Source organism: Labrus bergylta, chromosome 1 (genome assembly GCF_963930695.1).
Source record: "Labrus bergylta chromosome 1, fLabBer1.1, whole genome shotgun sequence".
Taxonomy (NCBI): Eukaryota; Metazoa; Chordata; class Actinopteri; order Labriformes; family Labridae; genus Labrus; species Labrus bergylta.
Genome location: NC_089195.1, coordinates 28,768,035 through 28,790,696, shown reverse-complemented (window position 1 = coordinate 28,790,696; position 22,662 = coordinate 28,768,035). Strand labels below are relative to the sequence as shown.

The 22,662-nt window shown below is 41.9% G+C and overlaps 3 protein-coding genes across 4 annotated transcripts; 1 reads left to right on the top strand and 2 right to left on the bottom strand.

The window, feature by feature from the left end:
* Nucleotides 1-80: 80 nt before the first annotated feature.
* Nucleotides 81-8,630, top strand: lyl1 (LYL1 basic helix-loop-helix family member). Of its 2 annotated transcripts, none has more exons than XM_029280026.2 (4): nt 81-566; nt 2,656-3,717; nt 5,789-5,886; nt 7,072-8,630. In XM_029280026.2, exons 2-4 carry the CDS (start codon nt 3,014-3,016, stop codon nt 7,617-7,619), a joined length of 1,350 nt encoding a protein of 449 aa, XP_029135859.1. In that variant the 5' UTR covers nt 81-566; nt 2,656-3,013; the 3' UTR covers nt 7,620-8,630. The 2 variants fall into 2 exon arrangements, with proteins under 2 accessions (XP_029135859.1, XP_020503351.1); XM_020647695.3 differs by having other exon boundaries at nt 81-570.
* A 2,884-nt stretch (nt 8,631-11,514) lies between these two features.
* Nucleotides 11,515-17,676, bottom strand: LOC109994377 (GTPase IMAP family member 8). The gene is made up of 8 exons (XM_029280020.2): nt 16,974-17,676; nt 15,878-16,212; nt 15,584-15,694; nt 14,962-15,084; nt 14,253-14,613; nt 14,097-14,156; nt 13,698-13,996; nt 11,515-13,544 (listed from the first exon to the last, which is right to left on the bottom strand). The coding sequence occupies exons 2-8, from the start codon at nt 16,208-16,210 to the stop codon at nt 11,964-11,966; spliced, it is 2,868 nt and encodes a 955-aa protein (XP_029135853.2). The 5' UTR covers nt 16,211-16,212; nt 16,974-17,676; the 3' UTR covers nt 11,515-11,963.
* Nucleotides 17,677-17,809: 133 nt separating this feature from the next.
* LOC109994378 (uncharacterized) lies at nt 17,810-22,030 on the bottom strand. The gene is made up of 8 exons (XM_020647686.3): nt 21,960-22,030; nt 21,189-21,322; nt 19,977-20,016; nt 19,696-19,799; nt 19,554-19,610; nt 19,108-19,458; nt 18,453-18,575; nt 17,810-18,361 (listed from the first exon to the last, which is right to left on the bottom strand). Exons 2-8 carry the CDS (start codon nt 21,270-21,272, stop codon nt 18,317-18,319), a joined length of 804 nt encoding a protein of 267 aa, XP_020503342.3. The 5' UTR covers nt 21,273-21,322; nt 21,960-22,030; the 3' UTR covers nt 17,810-18,316.
* Nucleotides 22,031-22,662: the final 632 nt, after the last annotated feature.

Below are 22,662 nucleotides of genomic sequence, written 5' to 3'. Positions count from 1 at the left end.
CTCTCTCTCTCTTTCTCTCCCCCCTCCTCTCTCTCCCACCTAACATTTGCCAGTACCAGAGGAGCCCTCAGACTGGCAGCCGGCTGGAGCATTGTGTCTTCTTGGCGTAAGGAGTGAGAGGACAGACAGACTGACAGGACAGTCGATGAGAGAGACAGAGAGAAGAGAGAGAGAGAGAGAGAGAGAGAGAGAGAGAGAGAGAGAGAGAGAGAGAGAGAGAGAGAGAGAGAGAGAGAGAGAGAGTAGTGATCATGACAAGGACTAGGGGGAAAGCAGAGACCCTCACCATCCACCTCTACGCCTTGTTCACATAAAGGAGCAACTTCACAACAAAATCTAATAAATGAACTTGGATTATTTATTCTTAGAGTGTGACGTGAGTTCTGATGTGAGAGGCTGAAAGACAGAGAGACAGAGAGGCAGAGAGAGAGACGCTGACAAGCTGTAGAGGAGTGTGAGCGACCTGAGGAGGAGCAAGAGGAGCAGGAGGTAAAACACTGAAGACATACAACATGTGCTGCGTTCACAGACCACTTGAACTCTGCTGGACGTCTGCATCACAGACAGTCAGTGAGTAGTCCTGCTTCACTTTATTTTAAATCATTTTTTATAGTCTGTACAACTTTAATATTAAAAAGCCTTTTACATTAATTTAAAAATAGTTTTTACTAAATAAATAAAAAATCAATCTGAATGGAAATTTGGTCCAATTACAAACGTCATGTTCATCTAGTAAAAATATCTAATTTCTGTTTAAAACAGGTTTTAAATTATATGTTTTTAGTTGTAAAAGATGAGGTAGAAATGTAATATTTTTATATGAGATAATTGGATGTAGGACCATTTACTGCTTAAACTGACTTTTGTGCAAACTTTATTTATTTATGAAGGTTTTATTTGATAGAGACAGAAACAGTAGCTATACATAGAGAAACTGAAAACAGTCATCCAATGCAAGTATCATAGTGCATGTAACGGATGCTGGTTTGAAACACCGTCCCTAGAGGTCCTTTTGTGTGTCTATTTTTATGTGCCAAATGCACAAAATATTTTGCATATGGTGTTAAAATATAACATCTTTGGTTCTATAATTCTACAATTCACGTATCAGAGTTGACAGAAATAGTACAAAATTGCATTGAAACAATAAAAAAAACCAGTTGTCTTATTTAGTCTTTCTTTATGGTGTGTTTATTGCTCATATTTAATGTTGGACTTTTTATACACAGCAAAGTCCACTGATGTCAAATTACTCGTGTGTGTCTGTTTGATACCTGGCCTAAAGCTGATTCTAAGAAAATGTTTCAATTATGAACATATTAATATAATGTTAACAAAGTTTTTCATCAGAGCTTTTGAATCAAATATATTTTATTTCACCAAAGAATGCAAACAGTCAGATGGCTTATTTTGCAGAAATGTGCGTGTTCCTGTTACAAAGAAAAAGGAAGAGCTTAATGCTGCATCACTTCACAACAACTAAATATATATGCAGTCTCAACCGTTCAGCTGATTATGAATTCAATAAAAAATGACCCTGCAGTGCTGAGTGATTTACCAGGAAATATTTTAAATACTCGGTTTTAGCCGAGTGTCTTGAGGGGATTTTCGTGTCTAAATATATTTATAGGAAAGAAAATACAAGACTGCTGCTGCAGAATAAGATTCAAAACAATGCCCATGACTGTCGTCTTCACTTTATTGTGAAAGAGGAAACTGTCCAAAATAAAGTCATGACCACCAGAAACAAAGAAAACAGGAACACACCAATGTTCCCCTCTTTAAAGAAGCAGCATCACTCCATGTCCAACATTTAAACATCACTACAGAGCTGACGAAAGAGCTGGATCTGTTCTTCCTGTTTCTGTCATTAATCCAGATTTTAAAATGTAGACCAGCTTCAAATGAGGGTCAACAGTGAACAGTAAATGTTGACATGACTCAATGTTTTCTGTTTATGTCATCCTAATGTAAAGCTCTCCAACCTGCAAACATGATTTAATTGAAGTTAACATAATGAGTCAAACTGAAATGAGTCAAACTGACCCTAAGTTGAGCCAAATTTAAAAATACGATAAAGACGTCATTTCTCAAAGTGTGTGGTGAATACTGCCTTACTGTCAGATGATCTCTGGTTTACATCCCTAAATCCTAAAGTTAAGTTAAGTTAAATAAAGGATGACAAGAAACGTTGACAAGAATTGTTAATGAATACTAATTGTATTCAACTAATCATCTTTAATTCAGTCAATGTAACATTTTAAGGCAACAACTTTTTGGTGTTTTTATAGTGTATACATTTTTTGTGTTTCAAGCTTTGTTTAAGGAGTTTTCCTGATGGTTATAAAAACATGCTGAAGTTGATACTGTCTCTATGACCCACAAAAGCAAATCAGACGATCAGAGAGGAGATTGAACATTTCTTTATCGTTATTCAATAAGTCTGTTTAACCTGCTGCCTTCATGCATCAGATGCATTGTGAGTGGATTGTTATTTAAAGTAAAAAAAAAGTCTTACTTTTCTTGCAGTGCAAACTCCTGTGTTGGGTTATTTGAAAAATTGACAACTTTAACTTTGTTCTCTTTAACACATGTAAACAAAATATAAATCCTGTGTTCATTTTTTTTTTTAAATCTTGTTCTTTTGTTCAACAGGCTCTTTGACATAAATCCAATCATCAGCGCTTTGAGACGTCATGAATGCTTGAAAGGACTTTGACTCACATCCTCGAAATACACACAAACAGATCGAGTGTCAATAAGAGCGGCCACTGGAGACTCATTCAGAACCTTGAGTCTGCCGCTCAGGATGTACAGTAAGAAAAATCCACGTCAGATCAGACTGCAACAACCCCCACAGCTGCGTTCTGCACCGCGAGGCGACACGGCGACAAACAGAAAAGAAACATTTGATCTGTTGGCTCCTTCTGTCGTGTTGGATTTTGTAATTTAATCAAACAGAAACATAACAACACACGTTTGGACTAAATACAACAGGAGGAGGAGTACCACCATGATGGAGAAGCTGAACCCCAGCTGCCCACCTGCTTCACCCCCCACCCTTCCTCGCTCCCCCTTATCTTCCTCCACCTCCTCCCCCTCCTGTGCCTCTGTGGAGCAGAGCAGTCCCCTTCAGAACAAGACTTCAGCATCCCCACAAGACATGAGCAGCCCCAAGACACACAACGGACACACGGAGGTTTCTGCTGACACAAAAATCAGCCACAGCTCCGATACTCCTGCTGCACCTGAGCCTGTCATCATGGAGCCAGAGGAGGAGGAGGAGGAGGAGGAGAAGCCAGGAGAACCAAGCAACACCACAACACCTGTTGCTTCTGCCAGCAGGTCTCCCCCTCTCTCGTCCCCGCCTCCCCTCCTCCCTGCACCAGCCAAGACCTCCCTGTGCCCTCTTCCTCTTCCACCGTCCACCACCTCCCTCCCTTCATCCTCTCCTCTTCCTCCACACATTCCAGTCATCAGCCTGGGTCACAGCAAACCTCCTCTCCCGCTCCCGAATACCCCTTTGACTGCCCTCCACCCCATCCCCAACCTGCTGCACGGGCCGCATGGCAACCTTCGCCGCAGTCAGCTGACCTACATGCCTGTGTCCAGCCCCGGAGCCTCTGGATCGTCTGCGGCCGCTGGGGCCCCTTCAGCTCTGTCCCCGGGGCCCCTGATGCCTCAGCAGTACCTGTCGGCACACTCCTTCTTCACCAGGTCAGATTGGACTTATTTGGTTCATCTGTGAGGGAAATAGTTTGCCTTGGAACTCTCAAAATATCAACTTCATAAGTTTGGATTGAGCAAAGCAATTACCTTTACCATTTCAGATTGCTTCATTTGAATAAATCTTTGAAGAATAATTATAGAATAGAAAGAATAAAAAGACACACAATTGTCTTTTTTTACATGCAAAAGACGTGTTTGTGCAAAAAAAGCAATTGAACGTCACTTACATGATGGTAACATCATCATAATAATAATAATAATAAACAGAAGCAATGGGGCCTTATTAAAGGAGGGTACCAGGTTCTTAATGGTGAATATTGAAGGGGTGTGTTTTATAATATAATGAGCAGTATGAGGTAGCAGGCTGACTGTAATGTGTCCTTACTGAATAAAATATTTCTGTACTCTTGTCATGAAGGCAACGCCGGGGTCCTCTACTTAAGGTTCAGTCAGGGCAGCGGATGTCAGTAGGTCAGTTTGTTGGGACTTGGTTTGGGGATCATAGGGTTGCTGGTTCAAGACCTGGTATGGACCAAAGTGTGGAATATGGGACAGTTTGCTGGAGAGGTGTCAGGTCACTTCCCCAGCGCTGCCAATATGCCCACTGAACCCCAAATTGCTTGGGGTGATCTTTCACATGCAGCCTCTCACTGTGATATCACTTCTCAGTCAATATCTGTAGGTCCTGTTTATGTGTGTGTATTCTTGTTGCAGGTTCAATAAAAATGCAAAAAAATGTATAACCCCTTCATGTGATTCCAAAAATAATATAAAAAAAAAAACATTTGAAACCTTTTAAAAAGGTCTTTAAATGTGCTTCATTTATGCAGAAGGAAGATTCTTTAGTGTTTCTTTATAAATTCATTCGACATGATCTGTGAAGGTAAAAGACCGGTCTAACATTGCTCCCAGGTATTTTAAATGAAGTAAGTTGCTGCTGCACATGCAAAAAAGACAACATCAAAAAATGTGTATTTCTAATGTTTTTGTCAGGATTTTCATGATGCATATCCATATTTTTTTATCATGTTTCCCGACGTCTGATCAGACCTTCTTATGAACGGTTATGTTGGTTGAATCTGTTTCTTGACCAGTTAGATAACTCTGGAAGAATATTCACAAGACTGAATAGTTGGAAGAAAAAAAAAAAAGACAGATAAATGCCACACCAGCACCACTTAGTCCCGTCTTGCAAACAGATGTGGAACTCTTAACCATCAAATACCACTGAACCCTCTCCTGACATATGATGGTCTCGGGTCTCTAGTTTCATTGGAAACCTCAACTGGTGGGATTTCATGACTTCCCTGTGTGATTAATCGTGGCTACACTGAACAGTTATGAGAAACACTGACAGCAGGATGTGTGCTGTTATAAAACCACCTCACATTTCCCACCATACATTTCCTCATAAGGACATTTGCTTATGAAACAAGAGTTGCATTATGTGCATTATATTTTCTGGGTGTGTTAAAGCATCAGAAAATTTGATGACAAGATTTTTGAAACACCTCGATTTCATAGCAGCTAAATTTAGTCCCCAAACTGATAAAAGCTTGAAAGAAAGGATTGGCAACTATTTACAGAATAATCAAAGCCCTCCCGCTGTGTATCTGTTCTCTTCTAGTGTACACCGCTTCTTTCTGTAACAATCGAGTGTGGGTTAAAGTAAGACTCTTTTCACAGGGACAATGTCTATGTTTCACCATCTGTCATGGAGGTCTGGGAATTACACTCTCCTTGCTTCCCTCTGCTCTGTTTCTAGCAGGAAGCATTGATCTATTCCATCGTCCTAAAGCAGAATGAGTGTGTAAGAAGACATAATGAGACCAGGCTAAAACTCTTCATGCACACAGTCATCACCAACATAATCACAGCTCAGTTAACGGCCTCCACCGTCCTCTTTACTTCTCCGTTCACTCTGAAAGACTCCCTCTCTATTCGAGAGGAGAGATCCTGGACTGACCTTAACATGTTCTTAAGGGGATTTAGACCCTTGTTGGTTGTGAATGCTGTTGCAGAAATCTCACACATTCTGTTGTGTTTTTTTTATCTGTAGTTCTTTCCTGGGTCACCCAGCAGGAAACTATGGGGTCATCACCAGCAGCAGGATCAAACGGAGACCCTCGTCACACTTTGAGATGGAAATCAGTGAATGTGAGTTTCTGTGCCAACAAATAGAGAATCAGATATTCATCCAGTCTAGAGTTCTTGTATGCAAAGGTTGAAGTTGGTGCCTACAGTTTATGGAATAGATGTTACTATGTTAATGACAGGATTACTGCTTTTTTATTCCTGCAACAATGTGCTCGTCTGTGTCTCCATACTTTCTAACACCTTCAGACTGTCTGTGGGTTTCAGCCCTAACACTACCCCCTCTGGTTCTTAAAGGGGACATAAAGGTTTTTAAAAAATGGCCTACCTAGGTACATGTTAAAGGTCGTATACTTCCTTGAAATGGATCTTCAGACAATAAGAGCATATATTCCTGATCATGGAAAGCCAGTTCCCATCCAGACTCTATTTATTTTTCTGCTTTCTTGCACGTCTGTCCAGCTACATCACACTTGGCTTTGCAGGCTTTTGAAAACTTTGCTAATATTTCCATAAACCTGAAGAAGTTCTTAGAAAATATTAAACAGGTGCAGAAAGTGGGTTTGTTTTCAGGGTTACATTGATACCCTATTGTTGCGTTAGCCAGCATTACCAGTAGCATTACTCTCTTTCAGTGCATGTACAAACTGAAGTTCCAACATCATTATTAAACAGGTAAAGTGCAATGATGTGGTCCATTAGCATCTCTTAAATTGATTTAGGAAAGCTGAGGCACTGAGGAAGAAACTTTATCTTGCGTCATCTCCTGGGTTACTAAGTTGTATGCTAGTATGCCCATTGTGCATTTAGGGATTTGAATGGGATTTATTTATAATTAGACGATCATACTTCCTTTTTTTTAAGCTCCTGTCAGGAGTTTTTAACTGTTAATAAAACAGACTGAAATGTATACTGACGCCTCTTCATAAGCTACAAAAGCTGACCAGACCATCAGAGAGAAGATTATTTCTTATATAGTTATTTTGTAAGCCTGTTACAGGGGTAGGTTTCACATGGTTGATTAACAGCACACTGCTGAAACTGCCTTCAATGACTGAGTCATTGTGTGGGTTGCATTGGAGAGATTTTTTGGTTAATATTTACACATGTACAGAACAAGATCAGGGAAGTGATAATTTGTCCAGCTTTGTGCACGGCAGGTACCAAAACCGATGCAAACCAAAAGTTCCTCGCATGCACCTTAAGGCCCTGACACCATGACATTAACTGTTAATGTGTCTCTTCCAGGTCCACCTCAGAAACTTGCTCGCCGTGTCTTCACCAACAGCCGCGAGCGATGGCGGCAGCAGAACGTGAACGGAGCTTTCTCCGAGCTGAGGAAACTCATTCCGACGCACCCACATGACAAAAAGCTCAGCAAGAATGAAATCCTGCGTCTGGCTGTCAAGTACATCAACTTCTTGGTCACTCTGCTCAATGATCAGGCCCAGGACAAGAGACGGGACTCAGCCGAGGAGGAGGACGAAGAGGAGGAGGAGGAGGATGAAAGCAGGACAGCAGGGTCGGACAGGAGCAAACAGAACCCCCTCTTCAAGTGCCACACTCCCCCTCAGCCGCCATCCTCCGACCACCCCGCCTTGGCGACCGTGCACAGAGACAGAGACTCAACAGACTCAGTCATCGCTCTGGCTAACTCCCCAGCTACATCCAGTTGCTATGGTGACACGGACAGTGAGGAAAGCTGCAGGGTAAAGACCTCTTTGGTGACCAATGGCATTCTGGGAAAAGTAAAGGGTCAGAGAACGATGGTGGCATCGGCGCATGATGAGCGGTGACACCTAAAGACACCAGACAGAGAGGTGTGCTGTCGCTGGAGGATTTCATGTCACACTGTCCTCCACAGTCATTGACTGAACAGCCGGTGATTCTCTTTTCAGCCACACAGTGTTTGAAGACTAGTTCCCTTTTAGTGTGAATGATTGAGAGAGGGAGTTTTAGCAATATTTGGCCGTTTCAGCTTTCTGGTGTTTGCAGACATCGTTGGTGTGGCTTTGTGTTTCAGGAAAATACTGAACCGTGCACAATTTAAAACGTACTTTTAATATCTGAGAAAGGTCATATGGATCCATTACAAAGAAAACAAAACAAGTTTTTAGAAATCTAATAAGATTGTCTCATGCTGGATTTATGTCAGAAATGTTGTTTTTAATGTGTGAACAATTTAAAAAGTAACCACCCCTCCTTCTGCAGACTCGTAAGCGTCTGGATTTTAAGATTTTTTTTACTCAAAATGCAGCTTTCAAAATGCACATAATAATGAAAAGTCTGCTTTGTCTGAGTGAAGTGACATAAAGTGACAAAAACTATCTTGCCAGCAGAGAAATGATGGAAATGCATTTTACATGTATGCAAGCTTGAGCTTTTTTCTGATGGTCAGAGAAGCAGTGCCGGTGGTCCCGCCCTGACATTGTGACACACACGCAACGGACAGAAATGAAGTGTGTTTAAGTTTGCTGTTCCTTATTTGACATCCTCTTCTTGCTCTCTAAACGCTGCTCTGTGTCAGCATGATTTCTCAACATATTCCAAATGTTTTGCCAAGTTTGCCAAATGTTTAGGGAACATTCGTGACCCCTCATATTGTTCAGAAGAATCTCAGCACACAATAATCCCCCAAAAATATCAGATTGTTGATGGATTAAGAAAAGCTACTGAAATATTTGAATCACTCAAAGATCAAAAAAACTGACTTCTGAGTTAGTTTGTTTCTATATGCTGCTAACCAGAATCGAGGTTTGATATGTCATGCTGAACTTTGAGCACAAATAAATTGTGATGTAACATCATGCAAACTTTTGGCTGCCTTTACTGTGACAACTCTAGCCCTGGAACAAATACAAAGAAAATGTGACTTCATGGTTTTACTGAGCTGCAGGTTTTCTAAGGAGTTTTGTACATCTGATTTGTTTTCTGCGGTGGAAGAAATAGATCTCAGAACTTTTCATGATACCAAACTTTAAAAAACATCTTGTGTTTCCCAAAAGTATAAACGTTCATAAGTATAGAAAGTAGTCATTGTGCATATTAGAAAGACATAAATTGTATACCTAGATCTTAATTATCATGCATATTTGTGTTAGCATCAATATTTTCCGGTAAAGGTGCCGTTACTTTGTATTTATAGACCTTCAAAGAAGTAACAATAACACCGGGTACATTCAATATTGTCAAAATTACAATATTGTCTTTCAAAATGTTATGAAGGTCCTGAGAGCTTAACTCAAGGCAACTTAAAAAAATGTATGAAAAACAAACAAACAAAAAACATTTCACATGCTGCCCCTTTTTATTTGTGAAGCATTTCAAAAAGCTGCAGTGACACCGTGTAAAACTGTTTCCAAGGGACACCAAAAAAATCCTGACAAGCTTGAACACAGGATTTTTTTTCCACCAAAACATTTACATTTTTACTCAGTTTCAAAAAAAACACTTTGGTGTTGGAACAACCACGTTATTAGTCACAAACTATGATAATAACACGTGTTTCTTTAGTGTCTCCTAGAAACAGTTTCTGTTTTGTTCCACAACAGTTGCAGCTTTTTCGGTATTGGGGTTTTGTAAACATCAGATGAGCTCTCAGGGCCACCGTAAAAAAAGCGGCCCAAAACGGCGATATAGTGTAAACCACAAGCAAACCAAACTGGGCTTCTTGTGTCAGTCCATACCATATGTGTATATGTGAGTGGATGTGGTAAAAAAAAAAAGAGTTATGTAACAGTAACAGTTGTAGATGTGCGGTTGTGAGGAAGGTCAGGGTGGATGTGGGAAGCGGTTAGAGATGGGGTTCAGTATGGTGGGTGGGGGGCCATATAAGTGAGATGTTTGGGGGGGGGAATGTTGCAGCTGTGTGCTGGTGCTGCTGTTGCCCCCCTGGCTGTGTGCGAGGCTCTATTGGGTGTCCAGGAAACACGTATGGTTAGAGCTTTCTCATTGACGGCTAACGGGTTTCCTGCAAAAAGGAGGGGTGGGTGGAGGTGTATGTGTGTGTGTGTGTGTGTGTGTGTGTATGATGGGTGTTTGCATGTGTGGGGTGGCATCTGCTGCACGAATGAAAAGGGACAGGGGGGAAACAGAAAAAAAGAGTAAGGCCACGAGGATGCTCTGGGAACCTTTGGCGCACCCGGTTACAGGACCACACCACAAGAAGAAGAGCTTTCACAACTCTGCTCGGGCTGCCTGTGTCCGCTCTGCTGTGCCAGACTTTTCTGTCCCCTCTCTGCTTCCCTATTAAACCACTGAGAGGATTACAGCACAGAGGAAGAGTCACACATATTAAAGGGCTACAGCAGAATACTGTATCGTCAAACACTTTTTCCAGTTATTCGCATCAGCTCAGGTGATTTACTTTACTTACTTATTTACTAGGTGTTGTAGGAGGTTGTTAAATGGTAAATTATTCGTAGATGAGATATTCTTGCTGCTGTCAAAGTCTGATGCATCAAAGGAGAAACCAATAAATAAATAATTTCAGCGGACATGTCAAAGCAAGAAAACACAAGTGTGATTTAAAAGTCTACATTCCATAAAGGTGAGTTCAGGATCCTGCTCTTACACAAGCTGCCTCACCAGATATATCTAATATCCACACTCTTTAAACTCTTTTTTATAGGCTCTTCGGACGAATTGTTCCACCATTATTTTGGTCTTTCTTTTGTTTGGTGCAGAGCAAGAACAGTAAGATGGATACCTGATATCAGAAAGTCATGTCAGCTTGTTTGATATTTAAAAATAGAAAAAACCTACACACATCCATTTCATAAGACTGGTGCGTATTAGAGCAATGTGACCCTCAAAACCTTAAAGGCAAACTCCTGCACACTGTCTAACTTGCAAACAAACATGTATTACCTTTCGGCATACACCGTGTCAAATAAGCTACCTAGCTTGTTTGATACTGCCTTGACTTCACCTAAACTGACTTATGTGGGAGAGGGGGAGTCCCATTATCCCAACCAACCACCACCAGAAAACAGAGAACACAGCATCTTGTTAGCATGCACAATCCAGGTCAGGAAAGTGAAACCTCCTAATATTGCTTGAGGTGTCTGGCCTCCTTGTGATACAGGAGGCCATGGGGGGGGGGGGGGGGGGGGGAGGGGTTGCTGGCCAGCCTGGGACTTAAAGATAATGTCATCTCCCCCTCTGAAGTGCCCCTCAGAGTCACTCCCACATGCACTCAGGTATACCAGCAGTTCAAATTTAGTTCAAAATACAATCAGGCAAAACATGTTCCAATATCAGGGATTTTTCACAACGAGCACAGGAGGGAGCAACATATGAAATGTAGTCAGAAAACTTGGCTGTGGAAATTGAACTTCAATACACTGAATGTGGCCATTACGAGTGTGTGCATTGCTTGTACTGATGAACTGTATGTTTTTATTGGTGCTGATTGTTTATGATGAAATCTCAAGTGAGTTCATAGCTATAAATGATAAAAACGTGTATCGTGCATTTCTCCTGCTGAATACACAATGAAAGAATAAATCATGAAGAGTTATCTTTTTTTAGTAAAGAGGTTGAAGCATGTTGTCAGAGTTAAATAGTTAAAAAAAATATTGGATCATCATTAAAACCTTTCCAGTATAGGTGTAATGTTGAGACTTCTTCGTAGATTTGCACTGTTTAAAGATATGTGGAGACGGACACATAACACAGGTAGAGACGTAGCACTTCTTAGGATTCTTTTTCTTTTAATGAAACACTGACAAAGATCACAGTTAAATTCAGGCTTTATACAATTGCATTATTTTCTTAACTCTAAACAAACTTGGTGTTGATCAGGAAATTATCAAGTGAAGTTAAACATTTTACAAAATTAATATTATGAACTACGATTGTCTGACAGCGTTTGAAGCGTTTTGCAAACAATATTCAAGAAAAGCATAAAAACATGTGGCTAAAAGTCGCTTCTGTCAGTCTGCTGGAAGTCGATTTATGCAGATATTTGAAGTTGGTAATAATCCTGAGGCAAATTAACCCTTAACTAGCATTTGTGTGAGGATTGAAAAGTGTCTGTTTTAAAGATCATCATCGGAAGTATACATTCTGATGATTCAATTCAAAACAAAATAAAACCTTTTTGCATTTTTTCCATGTTTTATGAACAATCAGGAGGGTTATTCAGTTTTTAGCACTTTCCCTCCTTGTCTGACCAGAGAGTCCACGCTGTCGTTCACTGTTCTCTCCAAATTTTTCGCTGCTCCAGCCGCATTTTCAAGTGGATCTTTCTTGCTGAATTTTCGTCTGCCCACCTCGGTTGCAGCAGATCCTGCCGCTGCACCGATAGCTCCGCCAAGCACCCCACCTAAAAGCACACCGAGAACCAGACCAAGCAAAGCCCCCGCTATGACTACCTTGGGCACCTGTTTAGCAGTGTTCGCAATTTTCTCCCACGCTGAGCTGTCAGCCACCATTTTGACTCCCGCTTTGGCCCCAGAGCCCACCTGCCCCCACACTGGACTCTGTGCTACCCTCTTTGCACCGACACTGATTCCAGATCCGACTCTCACCGAGCCGTCAGCCATCAGTTTAGCACCAGTTTTGGCACCAGATCCTACTTTTCCCCATATGGGACTCTTGGCCAAATTCTTTGCCCTGGCACCGAGCCCAGCTCCGACACGCATGGAGCTGTCGGCCACTAGTTTGGTCCCAGAACCAACTTTTCCCCACATCGGGCTGGCTGCTGCTGCCTTTGCTCCGGAGCCCACCCATGCAGAACTGTCCACCACTACCTTGGGAACTCTATCTCCCACTAGTTTGGACACATGTCCGGCACTGGCTCCGACCTTTCCCCACACAGAACTGTCAGCTACCATCTTTTGGACGCTTTGTGCTCCGCTGCCCACTTTCCCCCACACTGGACTGCTTTTCACCTTCTTCGCTCCCTCACCGACCCACACAGAGCTATCTGACATCAGCTTGGGTAAAGTGTGTGCACTGGACCTCAATTTCTCCATAACAGAACTGAGGAGTGATGGTGATATGTTGGAAAGCGTCACAGGAGGAAGGCTCTCGATGTTCATGGTGCTTACACTCCTCTCCGCCTCATCCCTCGTTTTCTCAATCTCATCCTCTCTCACTTCCTCATCTGCCTCGACCACAGGCTGCATATAGGAATAAGGCGCCCGCCTGTCAGAGCTGAGCTGACTAACATTTTCCCCCGTTTCTTCCTCTTGTCTACCCCCCCTTTTCTCCCTCGCTATCTCCACTTGTCTCTGCCACACTTTGTTCTCAGCCTCCTGAAAAGCTGGACAAGAGTAACACTGTCCCCCAGCTTCACTCACCGCCTGCTCCACCTTCTCCAGCAGCTCCGCCACATTCTTGCTCACCCTCCAACCCCCTTCGGATTCCATCACATGAAATCTGTCCCCGCATTTCTCCACCAGCTTTACCAGATCCCTTCGCTGACCGGCAATGTATGCTTCAACGTCGTCATATCCCAGCTTCCCGCTCGCCCTCAGTCGGTCTGCATGAGTGAAGAGGACCAGAGTGTGTCTCTCGACCACCTCAGGGCCAAACACAGACTCAAGGGCATTGAGAGCCTGCAGCTCAGTCTTTGCAGGCTGGTCTAAAGGAACGCACATAAGGAAGGCGTGAGGACCGGGACTGGACAAAGTAACACAGGACGAGATCTGTGCTCGCACCTCATTTGGAGTTCGCTCTGAATTGAACCAGTCTGGGGTGTCGACCACGGCCAACTGCAGGGGAGAGAGGAGACACATGCAGCAGTTTAGCCAGATGGTATTTTTTAAAGCATAATGTAAGACATGTCAAGAATATGAAATGAGTGGATTTGGGCAACTGCAAAGAAAAATGACATCATGCACTCGAGCAACATTTAAATATCTCACCCGTCTTCCTTCAACCACAGCTCTCTTTTTCTGACACTCCTGAGTGATCGCTGTGAGGCTCTCGGGCCGGGACTCAAACTCCTCACGCCCGAGTATGCTGTTTCCAGCTGCACTCTTGCCTGCTCCAGATCGCCCGAGCAGCACCAGACGTAGCTCAGGAGAAGAGGAGGAAGGTGAGGAGGAGGAAGTGAAGGTGGGCGAGGAGGGGGTAGAGGTGAAGACGAGCTGAGGAGAATGAGGAGCGGAGGTCGGAGACACCTCGGGGGACCACTCTTCAGCGCTGTTGATTCTGTGGTGCACTGGAAACAATCAGGAGAAATTAAAGTTTGACGTCTTAAAGTTAAAAGAGGAGACAGTTTAAAGCAACAGATAAGAAGACAGTTAAATAATATGACTTACAAGTAGTGACAACTTTTGGAGATGTGTTACCTTCGGACAATTGTGAGAGTATGGCACCATCTACAGGGGAAAGACAGTCAATACAATACAGTTCACTTTCTGCTTAGATTAATTTAAATGGTTTTCAGAGAAGGTGCGAGGTTGAAAAAAAAATACCTGAATTGAGTTTGAAACTGGGCCTCCTCCTCAGCTCCCTCTCACTCTGTGGCTCTGAGTCTGACTGTGGTGTCGGAGCTGAATGAAGCCCGTTGGACACTTGCCTCACATTCACTCTCGTGTCCACCTCCTCTTCTCTTCTCCTCCTTTCCAAAAAGGTGCTGTTCTCCTCTGCTCTGTCAAAAGACCTCGTTGTGTCTCTGTTTGACAAAGTGGTTTCCGCGTCGGTCAGTCTCTTCTCCTTCTGAGCTCTGTAACTCTCCATAAGTTCTCTCTTTCTGTCGTTCACCCGTTTCTCCAGCTCTCTCTCCTCGACCGACTTCAAGCGATAAACCCCGTTTTTCTGCACCATATTTTCAACCTGTGTCATAAAAAGAGTAACAGAAAACTTCATTCGAATACAAGCCATACTAACATGTCACTCAGTCGTGGTGGAGGAATGGATTGTTTTCATCCTGACAGTAAAGATTATGATGTAAAAAGCTAAATCATTCATATTCAAAGTGATCCACATTACATCTGCCTGTGTGTAATTATATGATTGTGAAACAGGGCGTTGCAGGGAGAGACAACAACATGCATGCTGAGCAGCCTCCTCAGTCAAAACAAGTCAAACATAGAGCTCAAGCACTTGCACTTTTTGTTTCTCTAAAAACTGTACCTTATTTCAAGGTTTTCAGTGTAACGGTAAAACACTTTAATGTCTCACCTTCTCCAGCAGCTCACAGACCTGCCGTCTGTCCCGTGGATTACGATTATTGATCACATGGTACCTCCCCCCGCAGCTCTCGATGATCTGCCTCAGGCCTGGGTGTTCTTTCTGCAAATATTCCTGAGCATAACAAAAAATGGAGAGTTGTAATGCTTTGCCATTTCCCTGTTCTACAAACAGCAGCTTTTTGGACACCGTGGAAAGCAGGATTAACCAAATGATGTCTAGAAGAGAGTTGTTTTTAGTTCACTTTAAATACTTCATACATTAAGTAGCATACAAACAATAATCCTTTGAGTTCAGAACCACTTTAACTGATGTATTAGGATGTTCTTAAACAAGCCAACATGTTAAATATTAGGGTGTAAATTAGGCAGATTGCTGGCTGACAGAAAGAGAGTAGTGCAAGGAACAAGCAGAACAAAAAAAAAGAATCAAAATGATAAAAGCTTTGATACATTTTAAAGACTTTTAAACTTTTCAAAAGGGTGCATACTCAAGCTTTTCCAAGAGTGCATGGCATCAAAGTGAGCACAAGATATCACAAATACTGTGATTAGAAATAATTCAAACGTGTCTCACAGGACAACACAGAGACTGACTATTACATTCTATATACCTCTGTTGATCTTCCCATCAAGTAGTCCCCACAGGTCAGCAGCACCAGGGTGTGATCCAGAGCATCCGTCCCAAACAACTCCTGCAGCTCTGCAGGCACACGACCCTCCATCTGGGAAAGGAGCAGTTATAAATTATAAATAAATATTAAAACCTATATTGTTTTATTGTGCTGTAAAAAGACATGAATGAATGCTGTATTATGTAACACACAGGAGGTGATTTAACATCATTTCTTTTACTGTGAAAAACCAATAAGATGCCAACGATGACTGCAGCAGACGCTGACACCAACCTCTGTGAACTGGCTAACAGGCACCAGCAGCAGAATAGCATGTGCACCAGGTGCTACCAGTGTCATCCCTCGCTCCGTCTCCTCCCTGACACTGTCCTCCATCTTGCCTCCTGACCAGTACCATCTCGGCGCCTCCACCAGGGTCACACTCCGGCCCTCGGACGCGCCCTGCCTCAGCTGGCAGGCCCTGGAGGCACTGGGAGAGATGGGAGACAGCTGGTCCAGGATGGTGTCTGCTGATGACGTCTTTCCACATCCGATGTTTCCTAAAAGAACCAGTCTCAGCTCTGGGGGCGAGGAGCCGTAGTAGCTCCCGCTCAGGTTTTCACTCATAGCTGGAAAGATGGGATGGAAGTGAATACCAAATATTAAAGGTTCAGCTGAGCAGGAAGTTACACCGACAAACTGAAAGCAAACAGCGTCTCTTATGGTTTGTATACAACAGTTCAATAATAAGTATTTTGTTTAGTTTCCATGAATCTCCTTGTTTTATTCCAGTATCGACTTAATGTTGAGTACGACCGATGACAGCTGTGCTCCTGCAGGCACAAAGCTTTTGTTTGATTTCCTTGTTTCCTCACTGCATCCCCCTTTTCACATTGTTCCTGAAACGCCACACCTTGTCAGTCCTGCCCAACGACATTCTACCTGGACTTTTGTATTTGGACTAACATGCATACATGCGTCAAACAAATCCACCTCAAAATGAAAATACTGTACATGGACACAAAGCACTTAATGCTGACTACAGAATATGTTAACACACAAAAGAGCACAACCTTCATCACTAAAGTGAAACTCAAACGTATAAATTACACAACAATTTAAGTCAAGTATGAAACGAGCTGACAGTCACCTGTTGTTTAAGGCGACTTCACACAATAATCTTTTACTCAGAGCGAGATGTGGCTGGTAATAAACACTGAGGTGTATATAACATGAACATCCTTACAACAAATTAGAAAAATGACCAGTACACTTTATCAATAATTATCTATGTCTCGCTGTTTCAATCATACCAACCTGATTATTCAGATACCTATCACCGTAAACACCATATATACGTTTGTAAGATTTAAAATTAGACCATACTTACTCAAATGTTGGATTTCCTTCGAGCCTTGTTTATGTATCGTCGTCTCTGTGTGCTCTGTTGGCACTGAATTCTGTCTCTCACCCGGACAACTTCATGACATGTCAACACCCAGTCGTCAATATTCAAATCTGCCTACGCAGGACAGGATTGGAGTCTCACGGAGCTACCTGTCTCACCACTCCCAAATGTTCAGGACATGCAGCACATCATGAACACACTCTTAGATATGTTTTAGCACGCACAACGAGTTTTGTTGTCTGCAGGCTGCTGCTTAGCATTCCTAGATGGGGCGGAGGAGGTGTGACCCAGGGCAAGATGTGAATCATTCTACCTGAAGTTTTTATCCACCACACCCTTGAAGTGTCAAAACTCATGTATGACACTCTAATGAGCCGTCTGTCAGGGTTTATACTCGTTAAGGGTTCATAACTGGCTTCATGTAAATATTTTCTTACGCTGCCGTTGTCGTTCTCAATCAGGCCAGATGGCACGTTACAGATAGATCACGATAAGTTCTCAGTGTAAATATTCAAAGTGGAGCAGCAGTCTGCTTGTGTTGTGGGTCATATGGATGATCGTACTTGAGTTTCAGCTCACATAGTTTCTGAAACATCAAGCCTCGATCATTTAGAGCAGGTGACTTACTACTTGTGCTCTCTATAAAAAAACAGAAAACTGTTGATTTAAATGACTGTAGAACAATTACAGATACATAATAGACCGTATATTATGTAATTATCTTTACATAACAAGAGTGAGTAATGACTTAAGTGCAAACCTGTGGTTAGTTTGTAGGTCATTTTCTAAGTGTATAGTAAGTGTGACACAAGAGCATGGGCCATGTAAACTTATATCTTATTAACAGAGTGCAAACCGTCACACACTCACACATGAATCCTGGTTCATGCTGATGTCATCAAACTTGCATGCATGCATTTAAACGAGTATTCACAGACATTGATAAGTGGTTTCTATGACTGTAGGCTATATGCCGTCAAACACACGGCTACATTATTAAAAGCCTATGCAGTTCTTTTACCCCTCCCAATTCATATCAGAGTTTAAACACAAGCTCATGTCAGAGACTAGATGTAAGTGTCTTTGATGTCCTATCAGGGCCTCTTCTCTTCTTCTTTTAAACTGAACAATCAAACAACAAAGCCTGACCAACTTAACTGAACTTCAATCTTTGTGATCCAACTTAAATTATTTTTAAAGTGCAATTAAACTTACATGAGAACAAAAGAGATCTCATACTTTCTTCTTTAAATGTAAACTAACATTTGGTATCGTTCATTTTACCAATAAGGGCTGAAACCCGCTCGTGTGTTCAATGTCATCACTCACAGCCCGGGCATCAAATAGTTAATGTTTTCCAGAGTGGGGGCCTTAGAAGAAGAATAAAAACAAGTTGTTAACACACAACTTCCTGTCGGAACAATGCAGTCTCTTATGTAATGATTGGTAAGCCTCTCTCACCAGTGTGTGCTGCGTGCAGCTCCTCAGCTCTGGTATTTGTGAGGTGAGGGAGATCAGAGGAACCAGGGCACACAGCAGAGAGTCCAGGAGCAGGGACAAGCCACTCGGCAAACTCACGGTTTTCTGCAGATGCACAACAAAGAGCGATTATCATCGTGTAGTGCATCGAATTCTTGTTTTGTTCCCCTGAGTCTTAAAAGGACTTGACTTTGATCCTGTGGGTGTTTAGTCTTTGGACAGAGGGGTGCATCAGTCAAAGACAGACCAGAGACACATGTTTGTGTCAATACTGTCCAGGTAAGGTTTTTCACTTTTTAAATTTTGGTAAGACAAAAAGCTTTCATTAGATTCACTTTCTTCATTGCCAAACAAAATATGTAAAGCAAATGTAGACACAGATCCACAGTACACTTCTTACTTGTTTAATTAAGTGCCTAAAACATGAACAAGCACATTTCAAATATCTATGAATATTTTTCTGCCTCAGTTTTCTCCTGATGAAAAAAGTTCCCCTTGGTACCACAAGGGGGCAGCCTTAAGATCACAATTGGTCAACAGGTTTAAACAGAGCTAAAGAAAGCAGCCAGACCAGTATTCAATAAACATTAAACCTAGTTATGAGTCACTTCATTTCCCCTACACTGAATCCACTCACAGTTGTCTCCTGAAGATGCTGTCCAATAAGGGACAAGGATTCCCCCAACAGATGCAGGTGAGCCGCAGCACTGACAGGATCATGGTCAGAGCTTCCAGGACTCCAGGTTGTGGATCTGAGAGAGTCCCAGGCTGAACCAGTGGGACTGCACATGGACGTTATGGGACTACAGGTACCAGTCATCGGGCTTGGTATCATGGGCTTCACTGCAGATCCCAGTACAGGCACGACTGGACAAGGCATGTGGGTTACTGGAGTTGCAGGAAGGCTGGTAGGGGGGGTAAGGGGACAGTCGGCCACATTGTGCTGGTTATCTGGGCATACCCAGAACTCCAAGGAGCTTTGAATTGCCTGGGATAGAGAGAGGTTTAAAATCACAAACACGTAGGATAAATACACATGGGAAAACATTATGTAAAAAAAAAAAAAAAACATAGGCTAGTTACCTGATCAACGCTGCCCTCTGCTGTGCAACACAAGTACAACAGCTTGTCTTGCATATCCTGGAAAAAGCAGCAGGGTCTTACACTCTTAACACAACAATCAAACTTCACAACATTAACCCCGTGTTATCATCCGTTCTCTCACCTCTCCTCCACTTCTTAATCCCCAACCGTCCTGTGACACACAGAGAGGGGAGGAAGGCAGGAGGCCAGAGGACTCAGCTCTACGAAGTCGAACCTCATCTCCACCTGAAATGTTTCACTTCTTCTTAATAAACAATACATGGTCAACCCTGGCCTGCTTCCCTTTTATGAACCTTACATTAGTAAATATTTGTGACTGATATATTCTGCATTATAGCCATGTTAAATTTATGAGATCCAGTGTATATCATATACTGTACATTAACGTTAAAAACACTTTACCAGAGTGCCGCCTTTTCTCACCGAGCAAGCCTTTGGGTTCCTGAAAAGAAAGTGAATAATAAGAAATTACAACTGGGACTAAGAATTCAGTCTAATCACATCACAAAAACAGCATCACTAGTATGAGTTTGGTGATGAATGTTGGAAAAAAAATATATAATTTATATATAAACACACAACTGTAAGTGTGAGTAATAAATGAAAAATGCTTCTAATTTCATTTTAGTAGAATAAGCAATAAATTCATTTCATCAATTAATCGTATTTGTGGTTTAGAACAATTTAAAAAAATAAAAATCTAGATTTTCTCTTCCTCTGCCGCTCCCCTTGGTCTCCCGTACTTTCCTGTGCAAAATCCTGCAGTTCGTTAAGGGTCCGTTTAGGGCTTGTTGCAAGACCCCCAAAAGTCACGTACACTTCACATAAAAAAAGAAAATCCAAATTTTACTGTATAAATTTACATGTTTGCAGCCTGCTACAAAAAATCTGTTTAGTTATTGTCCTCATGGGCATGGGTGAAATTTTTTGGAATGCATTTGTTTATATTTTTAGGCCTTAGGTAGTTGTTATCATGCAGCCCTAGTTTCAGTGTTATCTCCCAGTTAATAATTGACAGTATACATTCACTGTAATACATATACTGAGTTTAATACAGTGTGTACTAAACTGCATGAACCTATTCATTTTCAAAACACACATACTTCCATAAAGTGGAAATAGCTGACACGGTGAGCGATAAAACCTGAACAGTTCAAAGTCCATATATATGCAGAAACACCTGACACTGCAGCAAAACATAGCACAATATAGATACCAATATACAGTGTATACCAAGTGACCATGTCAGAATGAACATGACACAGACTTTATCTCACACCTCAGATGCAGATAAAAGATCTTCTTAAAAATCTAGAAGTGAACACCTCTCTTACGACCAGTGCAGGAAGAGTTCAGAAAGCTCCAGCGACACTTTAGTATGGAGATCAACTCGACGCGTTTCGGCTTGTGGCCTTCATCAGGGTCAGGATGACCAGTCTAAATAAATTAAATCTCAAAACTACCAAGTGTTGCTGGAGCTTTTAGACCTCTCTCTTCAAGCCTTTTACACTCTCAATGCACCTTTGTAGTTGTGGAAATTGTGTCAGAAAACCCTGCTTGGCTTACCAGTGCAGGCCCAGAGCCCAACATGGTAAGTGTTTTGGTTCTACATGCCTGAACATCATCTGGTTCCTCCAGCTCCTCCACATCCATCATGAAATCTTTGTATAGGACCTTCTCTTCTCCCTCTAGCTGCATCCACTCACAGTTCCTGCCTCAGCATTATTCTAGACACAAAGATTCAGATGCTGCAACATAAAAACAAAGTGAACAAAGCTGTAGGGAGAATTACTGCGAAGTGATAGGCCTACTCCAGATTTAATTGAGTTACAGCCTGTGTTGGGGATGAGTCATTGAAAAATCATATCAGGCTCTATTTGAATGTTTTGTTAATATTTATGTCAGACAAAAGGGGGTATATAGCCTACTGCAAATTAAAAGTCAACTATTGCTGAAACAGGTGTGTGAGGGTTTGCAAACACAGAGAATACATGATCGATTAACCTAGGCCTACTTATTTACCTGGCAGTCAGTCAGGCTTCAGCGGTATAAAAAATACAAAGTAAAGTTAATATTGAATAGGCTTTGATCAAATATAGCCTAAGGCTTTCCCACTGTTTGGCCTGTTTAAGTCAACAACAAAGAAAAAGGCAGGGCACTGAAGACAGGATTAACAAGTTGAAGCCAAATCTGTCGGTGAACTGAGGTAAACGCGCTCAGGTTAAAAGCTGACTTTAATTCACAGCTCGGTGTGCCCGGTGTACCCGAACAACAAGTTAACGTTTAGCTCCCGACATGTGTGTTAAAAGCTCGTCTGAACTTATTGAGTCACCTCTGTGTCGCTCCACGGGTGTGAACTGTGTCAAGGAAAAGCTGCTTACTCACGTTTAGCGCTGCTCGAGTCACTCTGCTGAGTCATGTTAGACCATAGACTGTATGTTAGACCTGAGTGAGAGTCGACTGATTTAATGGATGACCAAGAAAGAAACTATTATGTCATGTCACGGTTCAGCTGTCTCAGCAGATTATTTACCATGGGCTTTTTTTTTTTTACTGTTCAACACTCACAAGACATTTCACTTTATTCTCACCAGTTTGAAACAGTGGCACAAGAACTCAGGTTAACAGACTCGGTTTGTATTGCCAAGCAGCCTATACATTTACTCATACACGGAATTTAACTTGGTGTATTCAATTAGCAAAAGACTAATCCAAAAAATAAGAAGAAAGCAGTGCACCTGCTTACACCTGAAATAGAATAAGATAAAATATATTGAGCAATTTAAAATTATATGATAGAATATAAAAAAATGTAGATCAACTTTATAAACTTCATTGGGTAAAAAATGTACCAATGGTGCAATGCAGGAACTGTGCAGTCGTGGAGGTACAAGTGCATTGCTAACAGTGAAAGTATCTTCCAGAATAAATCTCCTCACAGTGTAAACAGTAAATACTAAATCCAGTGTGTGTTAGATTTATATAATCTTTTTTTAGCCCTCACATTATGTTCTCTGACCGTGTGGCTGGATGATAATCTGTGTTTGGAGGGCAGTCGGGGGCAATTTATTCATAAGTCTTTTTCTTT

Excerpts from the sequence above, each read along its gene's own strand:
- lyl1 (XM_029280026.2), top strand. The coding sequence starts at position 3,014 with ATGATGGAGAAGCTGAACCCCAGCTGCCCACCTGCTTCACCCCCCACC. Across the intron at positions 3,718-5,788 it reads GCACACTCCTTCTTCACCAG|TTCTTTCCTGGGTCACCCAG; the intron begins GTCAGATTGGAC and ends TTTTATCTGTAG. Across the intron at positions 5,887-7,071 it reads TGAGATGGAAATCAGTGAAT|GTCCACCTCAGAAACTTGCT; the intron begins GTGAGTTTCTGT and ends TGTCTCTTCCAG.
- LOC109994377 (XM_029280020.2), bottom strand. The coding sequence starts at position 16,210 with ATGAGTGAAAACCTGAGCGGGAGCTACTACGGCTCCTCGCCCCCAGAG. Across the intron at positions 14,614-14,961 it reads TCTGTGAGCTGCTGGAGAAG|GTTGAAAATATGGTGCAGAA; the intron begins GTGAGACATTAA and ends TTTATGACACAG. Across the intron at positions 14,157-14,252 it reads CAGTTTCAAACTCAATTCAG|ATGGTGCCATACTCTCACAA; the intron begins GTATTTTTTTTT and ends TTTCCCCTGTAG.
- LOC109994378 (XM_020647686.3), bottom strand. The coding sequence starts at position 21,272 with ATGCAGCTAGAGGGAGAAGAGAAGGTCCTATACAAAGATTTCATGATG. Across the intron at positions 19,800-19,976 it reads TGAGAAAAGGCGGCACTCTG|GTGGAGATGAGGTTCGACTT; the intron begins GTAAAGTGTTTT and ends GAAACATTTCAG. Across the intron at positions 19,611-19,695 it reads GATTAAGAAGTGGAGGAGAG|GATATGCAAGACAAGCTGTT; the intron begins GTGAGAGAACGG and ends TGCTTTTTCCAG.